This window comes from Amphibalanus amphitrite, unplaced genomic scaffold (assembly GCF_019059575.1).
Source record: "Amphibalanus amphitrite isolate SeventyFive unplaced genomic scaffold, NRLGWU_Aamphi_draft 000546F_arrow, whole genome shotgun sequence".
Taxonomy (NCBI): domain Eukaryota; kingdom Metazoa; phylum Arthropoda; class Thecostraca; order Balanomorpha; family Balanidae; genus Amphibalanus; species Amphibalanus amphitrite.
In genome coordinates this window covers 89,941-108,727 of record NW_024882040.1, presented here as the reverse complement: position 1 = coordinate 108,727, position 18,787 = coordinate 89,941, and the positions used below count along the sequence as shown (strand labels likewise).

The following is an 18,787-nucleotide window of genomic DNA, read 5'->3' as shown; positions in this document are numbered from 1 at the left end:
AAGTTGGTTGTTAAGGCCTAAAAAGGTGTCTATCTGATGCAGTTTTCACGGCGAATCGAATGGTGCTATGTTTGTTTCCGTAAGAGGTCTAGAACTTCCAAAAAGTTCATTTTTTCAAAAAATTGTTTGTCGTGACGTCATAAAATTTTGAATAACTCCCACATTTTTGAACCGATTCTTCTAAAAATTGGTATGTAGGTGCACATGGAGCACTTCTCTGACATATGTTCCGTTTTTTCGATACACGCAAAATTTTGGATTTTATAATTATTTTCCCAAAAAAGTCAGTTTTTTTTTTAAATTTGGGCCAAAATAAAAAAATTTCAAAAAACCGAGATAGCAATTTGATAGACAAATTAGAATCACGTATAACCTTTTTGTTACGTCTTGATTCCCTTAAAAATGAAGATGTTAGCGGCGTTTGAAATTTTACCGTTTTAGAGGCGAAAATGGCGAACATGACGTCACTAAAACGTCATTTTCTCAACAAATTTCCGAAGGATTTCGTTAAAATTTTCAGGGAACGTGTCAAATTGATGTAAGAAAAGGTACTGAAAGTTTGGCGGCTCTGCGCGCCGCCGTTTTTGAGATATTGCAAAAATTCGCGAGGGGGGGTAAAATTTACCCCCCCCCCAGCTCCGCGCGGGTTAAGCCATGAACAGAACATGTTTCCATTGATGCTCGTCATGTGCCAGTCGTGAGTGCACTGCGGTGATTGTCGCGGGTGCACACTGTGGTAACATGTGATAACACTGCCAAGAACAGTCCATTTCATGTAGTCTGAGTCCAAGTAGACGCACGACTCGCAAAGTCTCAAGGTTTTAATGAGCTTATCTCTTTTGCCCATTGTGTAAGTTGCCTCGCTCCTTGTTAGAGGAGACTTACTTATGTGCCAAGAGTTGGTCTGTTTTTTAAGCATGTCCGATTTGAAAAGAACGACTGAACTATCTGAGCGTGAATTTAACTGAGCGGAAACTGAGCTGAGCTGAATTGAGCGGAAACTGAGCTGAGCTGAACGGGAACTGAGTTGAGCTGAGCTGAGCTGAGCTGAGCTGAGCGGAAACTGAGCTGAGCTGAGCGGAAACTGAGCTGAGCGGAAACTGAACTGAGCTGAGCGGAAACTGAGCTGAGCTGAGCTGAGCGGAAACTGAGCTGAGCTGAGCTGAGCGGAAACTGAGCTGAGCTGAGCTGAGCGGAAACTGAGCTGAGCTGAGCTGAGCGTGAGCGGAGCGCAGCCGGTTTGAGCGGAACGTGAGCTGAGCTGAGCCGCGTTAAACTGAGCGGGAGCTGAGCGGGAGCGGATAAGACGGAGTTGAGCTGAGCGAGCTCACTTTTTTCTTGAGCTGTCACAAGTCTGATCCGAAACGAGGAAGACCCTCATCAAATTATTAGGTGAAAGCCAGCCTCAGGATGATCAAAATACTAGGGGTGGTTTTGTCATAGTAATCTGTGAAGGGTGCGGAACAAGCCGTAGCAATGCACTCGTCACTAAACCAGCCTGAGATTATTCGCCAGGTAGCTGCTGCGTTTCCCTACTTGCTGAGTCATGTTTGCAACTTTCCATTTCCAGACACTTTTTACGGCAAATAAATTGTTGGGTTATTTGGAAGGTGAATGACAATTTTATTTCTATAAGTCAATACATTTGTATTTCCGATTGCCCTAAAACTTTTTGTTTTAATCGTTTGCGGTAGGTTTTTATTGTTCGCAATAAAGTTGCGCACCTGTGAATCCTTCACTTAATGCGTTCCCGGCTTACCCGGCGCCGGTTGCGCCGTGTGCCGTGCCGCGTCCGGTCGGGGGTGCGTGCGTCTGTGAAGTGCGAGTGTTTATCACTGGGCAAACCTGTATCGTTTCCATTTGTGCAGTGTCTAGTTATGAAGAACTGCTTTCCGATATATGACCTGCAGTGATCGACGTTCTGATTCAATAACTTGCCATAAGCCATTATTCTCAACTAAATCGCGCAGAGACGTTTGCAAAGTTGTCGTGGGGGGGGGGGGGGGGGGCAAGAGCGATTTTAAATGAATTGCTCTTCATGCAGTGCAATAGGACTTAGGTTTGATTTTTCAAAAGTTGTGGAGCCGCCCCCGGTGTCCGGCCTGGCCAACTCTCTCAAGAACCGACAGCTAACGGAACACTGAAGTTTCACTACGACGATTTCCGCCAAAGTTATGAAGAAAAGGCAAGTGCAAGAAGTACAAAACTTCTCTTGGTAATCAAAACTTTAGGTTTGGCAAATTCCAAACCCTAAGTCACTACAACTGTGGATATAAATAAGCTGGTTATTGACGGCCAAGCTCTGGCCAATCTGAGGTTCAGACCTATCATCAAGTTCATGAGGCAGCTGCGGTTGGGCGGCTCACGGGCTCCACTGCATAGGCTCAGACAGGTACTCTACAAAATGTCTTCTGTGTTCTTAGGTTCAGATCTATCGATATGTGCATGCTTCTGATTCGATTGATAACTGTAAACGGGCGATGGAAGTGAAATGTTCGCTTGATATACGAAAGGTGCATTGCAAGAAAGCACATTATTTCAGAAATACACTTTCATTTTATCTTGAGCGTTTTTGGAATGGGCCGGATGAATTCGTCATCAAACCGGTAAGGGATTTCGTTTGAAGACCACCGATATTTAAGAATATGCTGGTCTTCAAACGAATTCGCTGGCAAATTCGATGACTGGATTGGGCGGCGTAGGATCTGCTGGTCATCTGACTATGGGTTGATTAGGGCCTAGTTGGGGGGTTCGTCGTGGGGTTCAAATGTATAGCAATACGTTAGTTTTGACCTAGTTTGGGGCTTGGGCTTCATTCGTTAAAGGAAATAGTTCACTTTTTAACATGGGTTTTGAACTGGAATAGCAGTTCCGTAGCTTGGGCTGAGACGAGCATAAATCAGGAGCTTTTACAGCCCAAGGATCACCCTAGGCAAAGATATTCTATTTCTCGTCCCGAAAAAAGGTGTCCTGCGTTGAGGATGTGTGCCTTGCATATTTTTGCATTCAGTATGAAAAGAGCATGGGTCCCGAAAATTCTTCAGAAACTAGAGAAATTATCTACGAGAACTCTAGAGAAATTCTCGTACTGATCAATAAGGACATTCAGGGGAACATTATCGCCCTTGCCAGTAAAACTAGTAAAAGGGCTAACTTTGCATGGTTCTTTAATCTTTAACCCGCGCCCGGCTGGGGGTCCTGGATTTCCACGCCCTGCTGGGGGGGGGGGGGTCTGAACACCCCCCCTTCTAACTCGGCTCCTGGGCCACGTAGCGATACGCGGAAGGCGGCGTTCGAAAGATCGTCAAAAATAATGACGAAATCACTTTGGTCAATTTTTTGGTCAGGTCAAAGGTCAGGTCACCAGAGGTCATTGAAGGCAAAATTTCGCCGATTTCCAGGTCGAATGTCGACAATTTCCAAGATGCCAACGCATAACTCGGGAACCAATAGAGCTACAGCGCCGCGGAAAAGCGCATTCGATAGCCCTATTAAAGGGACCCTCCCACCTTCAAAAAAGTTAATGAATTGGCATGAAAGTGATGTCGCTCGGTTCAGAAAGAGCAAAAACAAATATCTACCAAATTTCATCGAAAAATATTCACCGGTTTTCAAGATATTAGACTTTTACTTTTGTTTACTTTTTGGGATCTCCGCTGTTCCTAGCGACTTTATTTGAAAGTGCGGCATTTGTTGCGCGCAAAGCAGCATATACCACCGCGTGCTACAAAACGTTTTAGTCAAACATTTAACGGACGTTCGAAAGCCTGATGACGTCATCAGATTCCCGTAATGGTTAAGAGATAGGGACCACGCTGGTCCCACCCTGCAAGTAAATGGGAGAAATTTCTTGAACACCATAAAGCTGCGGGGGTTGCGACCAGGATAAATGGTGGTTTCTGAGCCTGGCCGCAAACTTGGCTATCTCAACTCAAAACTAATGTTAAGGTGGGAGGGTCCCTTTAACGCCCTTTCTGAGTAATTCTCTCAGATTTGACCTAACGTCAACGGTTTTGCCTGCAGGGGGCAAAAACTGCAAAAATAGCCGATTTTTTCGGAAACAGTTTTTCTGCAATAACTTTTGATCCAAGCCTAGCACGAGCTTACTTTTACCGGCATCGTGTTCCTCTCGTCAAGACGCATCGAATGAACTATAACTTGACCTTGAAAGGTCAACTTGAAAATCTGACCTCAGGTCAAAGTCATGACCTGACCTGAAAGGGTCATGTTGCATATAAGTCGATCCGTATCGTTGAGCTGAACACATCTAATGCGTTTTCATCGCTCTAGCATGCCTCTATCAAAAGTTATTTGCGAAAAACTGTTCGATACCATTCGTGACCTAAGATGACCTCAGGGCATAAACAGGGGTCACGGACACCATTTTCATGTTCAGTGTGTCTAAACCACTTGTAATTCAGTGTTTGGGAGTGTTTATAATGTCTTTCGTCCAAAAGAGGCGCATTTCAATTTTCTCCCATTGACTTATAATGGGGAGGTCGCAAAATTGACCTGACCTAAGGTCATCGATATCAAAATTCTGAGATACACATTTTGTACACGCTATTGCTCTTAGCAATCGCTGAAAGTTTCAAAGCGATCGGTCACTCGGTGTAGCTATGACAGACATTGAAACTTTTTATGAGGTGAGGTCACTTCAAGTGACCTGGTGACCTGACCTTGAATGACCTTGGTCTGAAATTTTCACAACATGTGTAGAATTGATGTATGATAAGGTGTACCAAAAACGGCGGCGCTCCGCGCCGCCGTTTTTGAGATATTCGCGAAAAACCACAAGGGGGGGTGTTCAAACACCCCCCCCCCAGCAGGGCGCGGGTTAATGCATTATTTCACGCACTGGCGGATCCAGGGTTTCAGCGCGGGGGGGGGGCGTACCAGGTCACGGAGCCAAACCTACTCCTAGGGTACCCCCAAATCCTGTCTTCTCATCGGATTTAGGGCAGGCCACTTATTTTTCGTCATAGCCCAGGCCCTGATACGATAGTTTTTTTTTCTAAAAAAAAAAAACAAATGGTAGGCCACCTGGGCCCTGTTTCACCGGTGATAGCAACACGCTGCTATTACACGTGTCAAATTGGGTTTCCATGGAAACATCAACAAACCATGGCGTCGTCAAACTGTGTGATGTCATGAAATATTGATGCTAACATCTTCACGGCCGTGCGATCAAACAAATGTATCAAACGCATTCAACGAGACAGCAACTCTGTTCCAAACGTAGCTATGCAGCGTGCTGCTATCACTGGTGAAACAGGGCCAATACCCCACTGGCAGATCCAGGAGGAGGGGGCTTTTGGGACAAATAACCCGGCAGCGCCAGAAATCGCCGGAAATTTACGTTTTCGTTTCAGGAATAAGACGAAAACTTAATTTTTATTACGAAAAGTTTGCTTTAAAGTGCACAGTAACGCAATGACAACTAAATTGAGGTTACTAAAACGACTCTGATCACAAAAGAACCTACCTAGTTACTAGGAAGGCTTTCTAATCAATTTTTATTTAGTTCCTCGTTATAGGCGTAAGAAGTGTAAGTCTGAATGGGGGGGGGGGGCATACTTGTACTGAATGCCCCTCAGGCTCCTGTCCGGGGGGCATATGCCCCTAACCTATTAATTTGAGGACTCGTTTGTTTTAGGGCCTTGGGCGGGCGGGCGGGCGGATGGGGTCTGGGGACTGGGGAGACAGATAGACGGACGGACGAACATACGGAGAGACGGATGGACGGACGGACGGAGAATGGAGAAACGGACGGATGGATGGACGGACTGAGAGACGGAAGGGCGGACGGACGAACGGAGAGACGGACAAAGAAATGGACAGACGGACGGGTAGAGAGAGAGAGAGAGAGAGAGAGAGAGAGAGAGAGAGAGAGAGAGAGAGAGAGAGAGGAGAGAGAGAGAGAGAGACTGAGAGAGAGAGAGAGAGACTGAGAGAGAGAGAGACTGAGAGAGAAAAAGAGACTGAGAGAGAAAAAGAGACTGAGAGAGAAAAAGAGACTGAGAGAGAAAAAGAGACTGAGAGAGAAAAAGAGACTGAGAGAGAAAAAGAGACTGAGAGAGAAAAGAGACTGAGAGAGAAAAAGAGACTGAGAGAGAGAGAGAGAGAGAGAGAGAGAGAGAGAGAGAGAGAGAGAGAGAGAGAGAGAGAGAGAGAGAGAGAGAGGGTGGTGAGAGAAAGGAGGATAAGTATGAAGGAAAAGACTAACAGAGACTTCAGGGAGGACGGCAAGGAGACTGATACCTACAGAGAGGAACAGTAGCGGCGGAACACCTTCAATTAAGGGGGGGGGGGGGGGCACTGCCAACTTTTGGTCCCATTCTTTCCATGCAACGCCCATAGGGCTAATGTTAAAATGCCAAAATCAAAGGGGGGACGGTGCCCCGGTGCCGTCCCCGTTCCGCCGCCTATGGAGAGGAAAGATGAGTGAGCAAGGGATTTGAGAGATAGGTAAAGAGTAGTGATGTCAATTACAGAAAATCGGAATACCGATACCAAACCAAATACCAACCAAAACCGTGAGGAAATACCGAAACCGAACCAACCTAGGAACATGAGGCAAATACCAAATTTATACCAATTTATCAGCCTCTTATATATTAGTGAGGGTTCATAATACCAACAAAATACCAAATATAGGAGGATTGAAATACCAAATACCAAGTTGGTATTGGTTTGGTATCGGTATACCAAAATGTTGGTATCCGATTGACATCTCTAGTAAAGAGACAGGGGAGAAATGAGATTTTATTGCTCCGCTCCTAATAACACTTCCTAAAATAAAATATAATTGGCCGTAATTATCGAATAAGAATCGGAAATTGTCAATTGAACGTCTGATTCGCTTACATCAATCGACAATCCGCCCTATACCATGTTTGACATGTTTGCAGTTTGCACCAAAGCCAGCTTGCAGGCTATAGCCTATACATCGAGGCAGTGGTATATACTATACATCCCGGTGAATTCCTGCATATAGCCGAGACCTGCGGCGGTATTTTCCCACGATCAGCCGGATTTCAAAGTCGTGTATTTTTCGTCCATGGCAGGCGGCCGGCGCAATCTCGGGGAAAGATGCGCTCCAGTAACAAAAGCACGAGCAGATCGCCCAAATGCCGGTGGCCGCGATAAGTTCTCTAGTTTCTGAAGAATTTTCGGGACCCATGCTCTTTTCATACTGGATCGCGTGTGCCTTACAGAAACTGAAAAGTTCTTCCTATATCAAAATATAGAAAATAATCTTTTGTTATAAAGAGGTTTTATTTTCTTTGCTGATCATTTTGAACATAAAAAATCATAAATCCATTGCATAAAAAATAATTTCGTGAAAGTGAACTATTTCCTTTAAGTAGGAACAAGACGGTGCTTCTTTTGAACATCGTCACTAAACAAGCCGCCCTCGTTTTGACATTGTTTTTCGCTATTATTGTTACTAGGTACTTTGTTATCACACACAGCATTAACGAGGACCTGCTTCCAAAACAAGGCAGAAACGCTCCAGCTATTTTTGGGACGTGGTAAAAACTAACCGACACCTGGTAACTGTCATCTGACGAACACAAAACAAGCCAGGGGCTCGCAGCGTGTGTCAAAAGTAGGATGCAAAACTAGTCTGTACCCCCGACATTTAGCGTTGAGAATCATTTGACGAGGGGCTAGTCAATATTTTTTACAGTGTAGGTGTAAAATTGATCAATGCGAGGGTACTGAAAGTTTCGTCGCGATCGGCCGCTTTTTACGCGAATTATTCGCGAAAAACCTTAGGGGGGGTTGCATCACCCCCCCCCCCCCTGTGCCGGCGAGGGTTAATCGTCTAGACCATAGAGATCTTATATCTATGGTCTAGACTGGTCTAGACCAGTCTAGACGTTTTAAAAGTCAGTTACAAGACATCTGATAATTTTCTCTCTTTGCACGTGAAGCGATTGTAAACACTGTCTACGGTGCGGGATAACAAAAATTAAAGTGACCATCCCACCTTTTTTTAAAGAAATTTTGTCCGAATGGATGGCTATGGGCCCGGGTGCCCCGCTAAGCAGTGCTTGTTGCGAATGACACCACGGACCCACCACCCCACCTTGCCCGCGCCCGGTTCACCGGTGATAATTTGGATCGAAAGTTTAACGTGCCGCAGGTAGATGGCGGCACGGTCTTCCCGGGTCTAGCGTGGCCCTCTCTCGCCAGTTGCCAGCTGGCTTAAAGGAAACAGTCCACTTTCCTGAAATCAGTATTTTGCTATTGATTTATGATTTTTTATGCTCAAAATAATCATGAAATAAAATAAAACCTTTTTGTAAAAACAATTATTTTCTTTATTTTAATATAGGGCGAACTATATTCTATGTAAAATAATGTTTGACGCGGAAGCTTATTACGCATTGACCAATCATATTGCGTAGCTCAAACCTACGAATACTGCATTGGCTGTAAGCAGCACGCTGATTGGCTGACGATGACGTGGCTGCATTCCTGTGCAAGGCACGCATTCCTCTACAAGGCACTCTTTTCGGAACGAGAAATGGAATTTCTTCGTCTAGGGTGATCGTTGAGCCGTAAATGCTCCTGATTTGTGCTAGTCTCAGCTCAAGCTACGAAACTGCTATTCCAGCTCAAAACCCCATGTTAAAAGTGAACTATTTCCTTTAATATAGGAACGCGGGTCAAACGACGTGGAGCTTCCCGGCCGCGAACTCGCTGCCACCGAGTTAGGAGACGGACGCCTTATCCACTAGGCCACGGGGAGGACCTTAACATTAGCTTTGAGTTGAGATAGCCAAAATGGGGTCCCTGGCTTGCACTTACCGGTTTGAGCACTCACAAGATCAAGAAATGCCTCAAATCGAAAATATCTTATTTCAAAGCTGCAGCACTTCGATTCAGAGGGGCTAATGCATTAGAATGCCCCCTCTGAATGTGTGAGTGACGTCAGCGCAGATCTAACTATTTTAAATCTTTTACTAAAACGTTTGGTAGCACGCGGTGGTATATGCTGCTTTGCGCGCAACAAGTGCTGCACTTTCAAATAAAGTCGCTAGGAACAGCGGAGATCCCAAAAAGTAAACAAAAGTATAAGTCTAATAATATCTTGAAAATCGGCGAATATTTTTCGATGAAATTGGGTAAATATACGTTTTTGCTCTTTCTGAACCGAGCGACATCACTTTCATGCCAATTCATTAACTTTTTTGAAGGTGGGAGGGTCCCTTTCATGTGACTCTTTAAAAATCCGAAAGAAAATAATCATTTGTTGAATCAAACATAATCAAACCGAAAGAAAATAATCAAAGTAGTAATTTTTCATTTGTTATTATTGACCTTTGGAAACAATTTTTTTGCATTTTTTCCAAATAAATTTCAGGTCATTGCAAATCGACATGCAAAAAACTAGGATGGTGTTATTTCTGTAAAATCTTCATTTTCACGCAAACAAAATGGGTTTCGGAGCGGCCTTTTCATAGAAAAAAACCGTTTTCACGACGGGCTATCTGCAGCGAATGCACCTAATTTGGTGAAATCTGCACCAAATCTCTTTTACAATAAATATCTTCGTAAATCGTACCTATTATGCATTTCTTTCAGAATTTTAATCGAAAATAATGCCTGATACTTTGAGACATAGGCGCGGGAGCCGGGGGGGCAGTGGGGGCAGCTTGCCCCCCAACTCTGGGGCCGTGGGGGCGGTGCCCCCACAGCTTTGAGACGGAATACCACACTTTTTTTTGCAAATGTTTTCTTTTTTGTTGAAAAAGCCGAGGGATGAAAAACAAGTGGCCTAAAACCGGTGAGAAAACTAGATTTGGGGGTACCCTAGGTTGATCTCTATTATGGTGTGCCCCCCCAGTCGGAAAGTAGTTCCCGCGCCCCTGCTTTGAGAAATGAGTTATATAAGCATCTGAGCAGCCCAAACTGATAACTTTTAAGTGACAACACACTGGATCTAATTTGTCCAAATCTGTACCTAATCTGCACCAAATGTCTACCAGAGGGCCGTCGTGAAAACGGCCATTGTGACCCTTAGTGACCTGACCTCTGTAACCTGACCCGGTATCAGTGGCTTCATTCAGCAACGTATTATGCATAAGCAACCAGCGCCCTATCGATGATTTCGATTCGATTTCGATATCAATGACTCGATATCCTTCTGCTCAATGTTCCTTAGATGACCTGTAAGCCGTGAAAAAATACGTCCTTTGACCTGACCTATAACGTCATCGGTCGCACCTAGGTCAATGAAATTTGAGCACATGGTAGTTCCCCGGTGGGGCTATCCGCTATCGAATGTCATTGGAATTTTGCAAATGGGTGGGTGACTTTCCAAGATTTTAGGAGGGAAACGCCCCCCCCCCCCCATACTAATGGCATGGCCCGGGATTAGGTCAAGGGGCGCGGGTTGAAAGACTGTTCAGGTGTCGTTGGCCGCTCTGTCGCGTGACGCGGACCGCTGCGCCGTCGGGTCCATTAGCCGATTGTTGGCGATGCGTGCGCGCTCGTCGGCCGCCGGTGTCCGATGGACAGGCGTGGTCCTCGGTCGACCTGCCGTCAGACCGGGCGGGGCCGGGCGGCGGCCGACACCGGTGCCGACGTCCAGCCATGGGCAACAAAGTAGCCACCTTCACCGATGACCAGCTGGACAACTACCAGGTAAGTGGTCCGCTGATCACCGTATGTGAACGCTCCGTATGTGAAGCGGTCTTTAGGCAAAAAATTCCGGCTGGCGGCTATTTTTCTGTTGGTAAAACTGGCCTCAGGACCTTGAAAATTGAAAGGAATCTGCTTGTTTTGGCTACTGCAGCATTGCTCCTATACAATTTGACCTGATTTGACCTGACCTGACCTTGACCTTGACATGACCTCGCATTGAACATCACCCAAATATGGTCCATAAATATATCACAAATTCAATATGTCCATTTGAGTTCTATGAGAGAAATGACCCATAAAACAAGTGCTTCACATTGCACAATGCCTATTCAATAGGGGAAGCGGGGGTAACACCGCCCCCCTAAGCTTTTCGCCAAAATGAGAGAATATGTGTGAAGTCTCTTGGTAGTTATTGTCTTGGTTACAATATTTAAACATTTTCTCACGTGTTTTAGGTACTTATTTTGCATGCTCCTAAAAGGTTTTCATGTATCACGACTTTTAAAAATACCTTGCATATTTGCCGCCTACAAATTGTGTGGGTAACCCCGCCACCGGTGTTGATGTTAACCCAACCCATTCCTACGAAAGCTTTTAATTGTTCAGAGATCGCGTGCGATGAGTTTCCTGTCGGTAAGTGGTAATTTTCGCAAATAATCGGTAATGGACACCTAAATAGGTATAGGTTCATCAGCTGTTTGCCAGTTTTATACAGCTGGCAAGTGCTTGGTCGGGATGCATGAAAAATATAAAGTAAAAAATCAAATAAGCTGCTTATTTCCGACTTAGGAACATCTACGAACATAAATGAAGCGTGTCTTTGGAGTTTCGTCACTTATCACGCTACGAACAGGAAACACCGCAACCTCAATCGGGGTAACACCGCCACGGGGTGGCGGTGTTCCCCAATAAGTGATCACAAGCAAAAATCGCCAGCGGCAAGAATGTACTACACGGTTCAAGCAAACCTTTCTTACTGGACAAAGCCGATCAGTTATTTTTCGATGTAATCAAGTAAATCAAAATGAGGCTCTACTTAAAGACATTCAAAAACGCTCCCAACTCATCGAATTTTTATAAGAGAATGTGCATTTTTCTTTAAATGCCCACATTGAGCTTCGATTACACTGAAACACCGGAACACAAATCAGAAGACGCTTACCTTCGTGCGGTTAATAGGAAATAACGGACTTTTACACTTCACATTTCATACTTTCGCCGCCAGATGGGGTGGCGGTGTTTCCCACAGTGGCGGTGTTCCCCCCGCTTCCCCTAGATCGTCTTTGGTGACCCGACCTGGCCTTGACCTTGATCTTTCTATGGCATTCTGTGCAATGCATCTTACCTTGGTAGCCCAATAGCGCGTTGTGGGTGATCGATCTAAATCCATATTTCTTCGCCAATTGGGCTCCAAAGCCGGGCAATAATATAGCCGGGCTACCTGGCGAATACACCTAATTTGACCAAATTGAAAAGTCTTTCACTATAAGTATTTTCGGATCATGGATTCATTAATCATTTCAGTGTTTTAATCGAACATTATGTCTGATAATTTAACCCGCGCACCGACGGGGGGGGGGCGGATATCCGCCCCCCCTGAGGTTTTTCGCGAATAGCGGGAAAACCGCGGCGCGTAGCGCCGCGAAATTTGGTATGACTATAACCTCATCACTTTTACACATGGTGTGCAAGTTTGAACCTCCTACCTTTTAAGGTCAGGTCACCAGGTCACTTTGAATGACCCAACCTCAAGTCTCTTTTTTGCAACTTTGTCACCGTGCCAGAGCTACAGTAGATGTCGGAGGCCTTTGAAAGTCGCAGGATATTTTTAGGTCATTAGTAGCTACAATTTGTATATCTCGGAATTTTGATATCGGTGACCTAAGGTCAGGTCAATTTCGCGACCTCCCCATTATAAGTCAATGGGGGAAAAATCAACTCCCTGTTTTTACCACTAAAACGGGTCGGAATGGCCCCATATACCATACATGACTTCATATACGATCAACCTTCACTACCTTGAGGTCTGTTTTGCTGTTGGGCAGCTGTGAGGTCATGTGACGTCATCAAAGGTCACCAAAGGTTTTTGGCCAATAACTCCGTACAGAAACAAGATACAGACGCGTGGATGGTCTCATTGTGTTCAGCTCGTCAAGACGCATCGAATGATATGCATGATGACCTCGAGGTCACGTGACCTGAGGTCAACCTTTGACCTTGACCTTTCGAGGTCAACATATATATCATTCGATGCGGATTGACGAGAGGATCACGATGATGCTCTTAGTTTGTTCCTATCTTGACTAATTCGAAAGTTATTCGAGAAAAACTCTCTCCATATCTAGCGCCGCCATTTTGACTTTTTCGACCCCTGTGACGTCATCTTTGACCTGACCTGAAAATGACCTTAGTAAAAATTGTAGATCTTGGCCGTGCGTATCCGATGTCGTTTACTGCTTGTAGCTATCTTGCTTCGTTCTCGAGATCTCAGGGGGGGCGGTCATCCGCCCCCCCCCCCGTCGGTACGAAGTTGGCGCAGACCCCCGTCGGTGCGCGGGTTAAAGAATGAGGTATAATAAGCGTTTGTGCAGTCCCAACTGATAAAAAAGCACACTGCACTGCAAAAGCATCTGCACCAAATCTACATCAAATGTGTGCCAGATGGCCGATGTGAAAACGGTTAATGTAGCCAATATTGCTCCGCAGATGAGTACTTAGATGAGTGTGTGAGGATGGCTTGTTGGCAAACTCCGTTACATACACATAACCTTGTGTCACGATATATTAAACGCCTGCGCCCTGCCGGTGGGCTCACCCAGGCCAGGCCTGACCGGCCTTGACTTGGCTTCAACATGAGGTCAACACTAGTGGATCCAATCGGAACTTGGACCTTCGGAATTCCGATTTTGTCCACTGTCCAATTCGGAATTTCGTTGGACAAATGAAGGAGGCTTTGGACAACATTGGACAATCATTTGCTACACCTAAGCAGTTCTATACCTAAAGTAATCGCGTGTGCAGCATTGATTGGCGAATAGTTAGAAGGCTCAGCTCTCGATAAGGTTAACACTTTTGGACTCGTAATAGTACATTAAAAGCAAATTAAATAGTAGTGTGAGTGTAGACTATAGCGCAGGTTGCGGACATCTTTGGACAAATGCCTTCCTTGGACATTTTTCCGCGAGATCGCGCGACAGGTCTCGCGCGACCGCGAGAGACCTGTAGCGACCGCGAGATAGGTCTCGCGGGTTTTAGCGGCAGGTTTTGCAGGTCTATGAAATTTAGTATACTCTAGGCTATATCTTGGTCGTCTTAAACTTTTGAGTGTTGAAGATGCGATAGACTTGTTCGTTTACAAGCCTGCCATGATCGTTTAAAGTGGCTTCATCGTAGATCGATTAGTTTCTGAGATATAACCGGAAATGTAAAAGGGAAAAACCTACCGCTTAATCTCGCGAGAGCCGTACCTACAGTCGACGAAAATACCCGACATTGAACGGACATTGGACATACAATTTCTGAAACTGGCACCACTTGTCAACAACCGAGCTGAGCAGATCGGTGCGATTGAATGCGACCAATAAAGCACAAAAAGTTGACATTGATTGAGGTTACAGGATTGCACATTCTTCACTCGAAAGGAGATTCTGCGGGCCCAGAAGCGATTCCGCGAGCTGGCACCCCACGTCATTCCCAAGGTGATGACCTCCACGGAGCCGGAGTCGTGCTCCGTGCCCCTGGAATACGTGGAAAAGATGCCGGAACTGCGGGTTCGTATCTCCTCCATCTTCTCTCTCTCTCTCTCTCTCTCTCTCTCTCTCTCTCTCTCTCTCTCTCTCTCTCTCTCTCTCTCTCTCCCTCTCTCTCTCTCTTTCTCTCACACATTTTTTAAGCTGGAATAATATTATCACTAAATCCACGTTATCTAACGTAAAGCTTTTCTTCACAGGAAAATCCATTCAATAGGCGGATCTGCAAGGTATTTTCTGCGGACAAGTCAGGCAACCTTACGTTCAATGACTTTCTGAACATGCTGTCCGCACTTTCGGAAGAGGCACCCCGAGATCTGAAGCTCTACTATGCCTTTCAAATATTTGGTAAGCATTGATCTGCTTGTTTGTTTGGGGTTACCAGTATTAAATCGTTTGTAGACTAAGAAGCATGGCTGAATGCCGGTTACAAACGTTAGTCGTGCTTGTAATGCTTAAGTACGAATAAGTAACGCGATGAACAGGCCCAAATAACCAGGTATATAAAATAATGAACGAGGTAAGAGTCATATAAGCTTTTTATAGGTCTTGACATGATACATGTGGGATGACGTGTCACACAGAATGAGTTGGGTTTTTGTTCCAGATTGCGAGTAGAATAATCGTTCTTTTTCACGTCAAAACAAGCCTTATAATCTTGGGCTTGTGAACGCTTCTACCCTTGAGGGAACGGTCCCGTGCGCGGTAGGATGTTGCACTCTAGAGAAGTGAGAGGTGCGTTCGCCATGTATGATCGCCGGACTTTTATACTATCTTGATGTCGTGCGATATCCTATCATGTAGTTTCATGTAGTTATCGATCGGACGTGTCTCCCCGGCAGATTTCGATGGGGACGGCGCTGTGGGCGTCAGCGATCTGGAGTCGGCCCTTTACGCACTAACAAGGGACGATCTGAACCAGGAGGAAGTCAACATCATTTGTCAGAAGATTCTGGAAGAGGCCGACATTGACGATGACCAAAAGCTGAATTACATGGAGTTCGAACATGCTATTGCACGAGCTCCCGACTTCATGGCAAACTTTCATCTTAGAATTTAATTTGTTTCTTCTCAAATTGAGGTGCAGACCCTTATAAAATATAATATATAGGTAGGTAATGGCGGAATTGGGGGACATTGTCGGAGGCCGGCGGACCCATAGAAGCCAAAGTGGTGTCAGACGGTGCCGAGCCGTGCCGAAAAAATGGATACCAAACTCACGACGGCTTCTGAAAGGGGGAGCTTCCTTTTGTCATGCTGTACAGATTAAACAAATGTTTCTCGTGAAAGTTTTAAGTTTTCTTTCTATGCAGAGAAAAAAAACGATGAAAGGAAGGCACTGCACGAGGTGCAAACTGCAAATACCCAAATGCCATGTATGCCGCAGATGTTCCCTCCTTGCTTACCCGGACACGTTAGCACAGGTGCTAACATGCTCCTTGACCTTATCCATGCTATGCAGTTGTAATATAATGAACAATGCAATAAAATGTTCTACTAATTAAAAGGGTCGTCTTGTGACCAGAAAAAAGGCAGTGCGTTTGGTGGTGATGAGCGAGAGTGACGCGAGCAAAACGGGCTAAACACTTACCAGATTAGGTACTCTGGAGACACTTCATGCCAGATAAGCCGCTTCATCATTGCATGGCGGAAGCTGAAAAATCTGAAGATTTTCTACCTTTTCAAAAGTTGGCAGCACTCGTCTATGTAACTACATACCGACAACCGACACTAGTGTCGGTTGTCGGTTGGATATTCTCGGCCACGAACAATCATGATCGATTGTGAAAGCCATTGATAGGCATAAAAATGTGTTCGATGGAGGGGTGGGGGTGGGGGTGGGGGGTCGCCGTAACATACACAAGTGTTTCGAGACAGCTGAAGAAGATTTCTGATGATGTGATTTGCATCGTAATACGCATTGACCTATAATAAGTATACATAGGTCTTATTATAGGTCAATGGTAAAACGTAAAACATCTCTGTATAGCGGATCGACAAATAGTGGAGATGCCCCTTGGGGAGGCGGAATGCCTCATTGGGTGTGACGGAGCCATTCGGTTGCCGGTGGGGGTAATGAGGGCCTAGTGTAGGAAAACTATCTTTTTAGAATTTATGGTTTTAGTGATGGGACAGCTATGAGCTATCGTGACTGTTTCAACGTAAGAAATTACTATGACAAAAGAACTAGTCCAGGCCAGATGCACACTCATCTCGTAAGCTCATCTCTTTATAAGTAATGTCATTCACATGATCGCCATCCGTCCTCGCCATACTCAGGACAAACCTATCCGCATCGCCCCCTCACGCTCCATCTCCAAGCTAGCGGTCACCTCACGGCCCAGCTGAGAGCCGGTGGATGAGGTCGGGCGGGTCCCCATCGGGACTGAAAGCCCTCTCCGGGGTGACCATTTGGGAGGCAGACGGACTGTCCCAGCGGGGCAATACGGTTCCATAGGGACGGTCTCGCCTCCGCGGCTCATATCTAGTCGGTGTCCCGTACAGTCCAATGTCTACGGCCTACGCCCTATCCTAACATCCCATAGCTCTGCAACGGTCTTCTTAGGCCGAAAGAACTTGCTCTCAGCGAAAAAACAACAACCAAAAAAAAAGCAAGCAAACAAAAACAAACCCGATCGCCACACAGGCCACTCGGAAGTGCACAGGCCGTACACCAGTGTTCACCATGGGCCGGGCCAACCCAATGGGCCATGGGCTGGGCTGGGCTACGGGCTGGGCTGGGCCCTCAAATGTGAAGGATCGATGGGCTGTGGATGGGCTGGGCCAACGCCAAGAAGTAAAGTGGAGTCAGGGGCTCGCAACTGAGACAAAAACTATAACTACATAGCTTATTTCTGTGCAAGACTCAAAAACGAGTTAATAAAGCACGCATGCAATGTGCATTGTGCATGCTGCTCGCAAAAGACTTATTATTCCTTGCTACCTTTGGATATCTGTGTAGTGTCAAGTGTGTGGTGTCGATAATTTTTAATCCATTCATTTTTGACGGGCTGGGCCGGGTTGGGCCTTGGCGTTTTTACCATGAATGGGCTCGGGCTAGGCCTGGCTGTGAACCCATGGGCCTGAGCTGGGCTGGACTGGAATTTTGCGGCCCGTGGCGAACACTGCCGTATGTACACTTTCCGGGCTCCTCAGCGCCCTCTGTTCAGCTACACTCACCGCTTGCCGGATTCGACTGTTAGAGGGGGCGCTAGTGACCAATCTGACTGCGGCTAGTTAGCAAGTAGCAACTCAGCAGGCACTAGGCACTAGGCAGGTCAGGCAGCCAGTGTGCCCGCGCCCAGACCATGAATGTCTTCCCCTAATTCCTATCATCCTTCCGGCTTTGCAACCGTCTCTTCAGACCAAAGGTATGGGATTACTGTGATGCTATGATATTTTTTGACAAGTTTCCCACCCATGTTTTAACTTTGTAACAACTGACACAGAATACCAAGGGCGCACACAAGGGGGGGGCACACGGGCCCGTGCCCCCCCCATTCGAGTTGGGGGGCCCAGTCGAAGGAATAGGGGCCCATTTGAGGCGGCCGAAGGCCGCCTCAAATGGGCCTCTAACTAATCCTTAGACCACCGAAGCCCGTGTACAAAGGGCCCTCAAATGGCCTTAAAGAGCCCTCAGATGGTCTCAAAAGGCCCTCAGATGGTCTCGAAGGGCCCTCAGATGACCTCAAAGGGCCCTCACTTAGCGTCATAGGGCCCTCATCTGGTGTCAAAGGGCCCTTAGATCAATGGTGTTAAAGGGCCCTTAAATGGTGTCAAAGGGCCCTCAGATGGCCTCGAAGGGCACCAGATGGCCTTAAGGGGCCCTCAGATGACCTCAAAGGGCTCTCAGATGGCCTTAAAGGGCCCTCAGATGGCCTCAAAGGGCCCTCAGCTAACGTCAAACGGACGTCAGAAGGCCTTAAATTGTGTTTTAGAGTCATATTTTTCCCAGGTTTATGTTTGTAGATATAAAACTTTATAACTTTATCGGAATTCACTGGGATTGTATTGCGTATGCAAGTCCATGGACTTGCATACGCAATACAATCCCAGTGAATTCCGATAAAGTTTTATATCTACAGCCTTAAAGGGTGTCAAAGGTCCCTGAGCTGGCGTCAGAGGGCCATGCCCTTGCGTCAAACGGCTCTCCGAAGGCCCTAAAGGGTCCTTAGCTGGTGTCAGAGGGCCCCCAGCTGGTGCCAGATGGCCCTCAGCTGGCGCCAAATGGCCATCAGAAGGCCTCAAACGGTCCTCAGCTGAAGTCCAGCGGTCCTCAGTTGGCGTCAAGCGGCCCTCAAAAAGCCTCAAGGGGCCTTAAGAAAGCCTCAAGGGGCCCTTAGAAGACCTGAAGGGGCCCTCAGAAGGCCTTAAAGAGC

At 46.2% G+C, this 18,787-nt stretch overlaps 1 protein-coding gene across 1 annotated transcript; it reads left to right on the top strand.

The window, feature by feature from the left end:
- The first annotated feature begins 10,099 nt into the window (after window positions 1–10,099).
- On the top strand, window positions 10,100–15,939 carry LOC122393641 (calcium and integrin-binding family member 2-like). Its single transcript, XM_043389859.1, has 4 exons — window positions 10,100–10,659; window positions 14,277–14,429; window positions 14,609–14,756; window positions 15,251–15,939. The coding sequence occupies exons 1-4, from the start codon at window positions 10,609–10,611 to the stop codon at window positions 15,466–15,468; spliced, it is 570 nt and encodes a 189-aa protein (XP_043245794.1). The 5' UTR covers window positions 10,100–10,608; the 3' UTR covers window positions 15,469–15,939.
- Window positions 15,940–18,787: the final 2,848 nt, after the last annotated feature.

Coding starts and splice junctions, on each gene's coding strand:
- LOC122393641 (XM_043389859.1), top strand. CDS start 10,609: ATGGGCAACAAAGTAGCCACCTTCACCGATGACCAGCTGGACAACTAC. Junction 10,660..14,276: donor ACCAGCTGGACAACTACCAG/GTAAGTGGTCCG, acceptor TTGAGGTTACAG/GATTGCACATTCTTCACTCG. Junction 14,430..14,608: donor AAAAGATGCCGGAACTGCGG/GTTCGTATCTCC, acceptor TTTTCTTCACAG/GAAAATCCATTCAATAGGCG.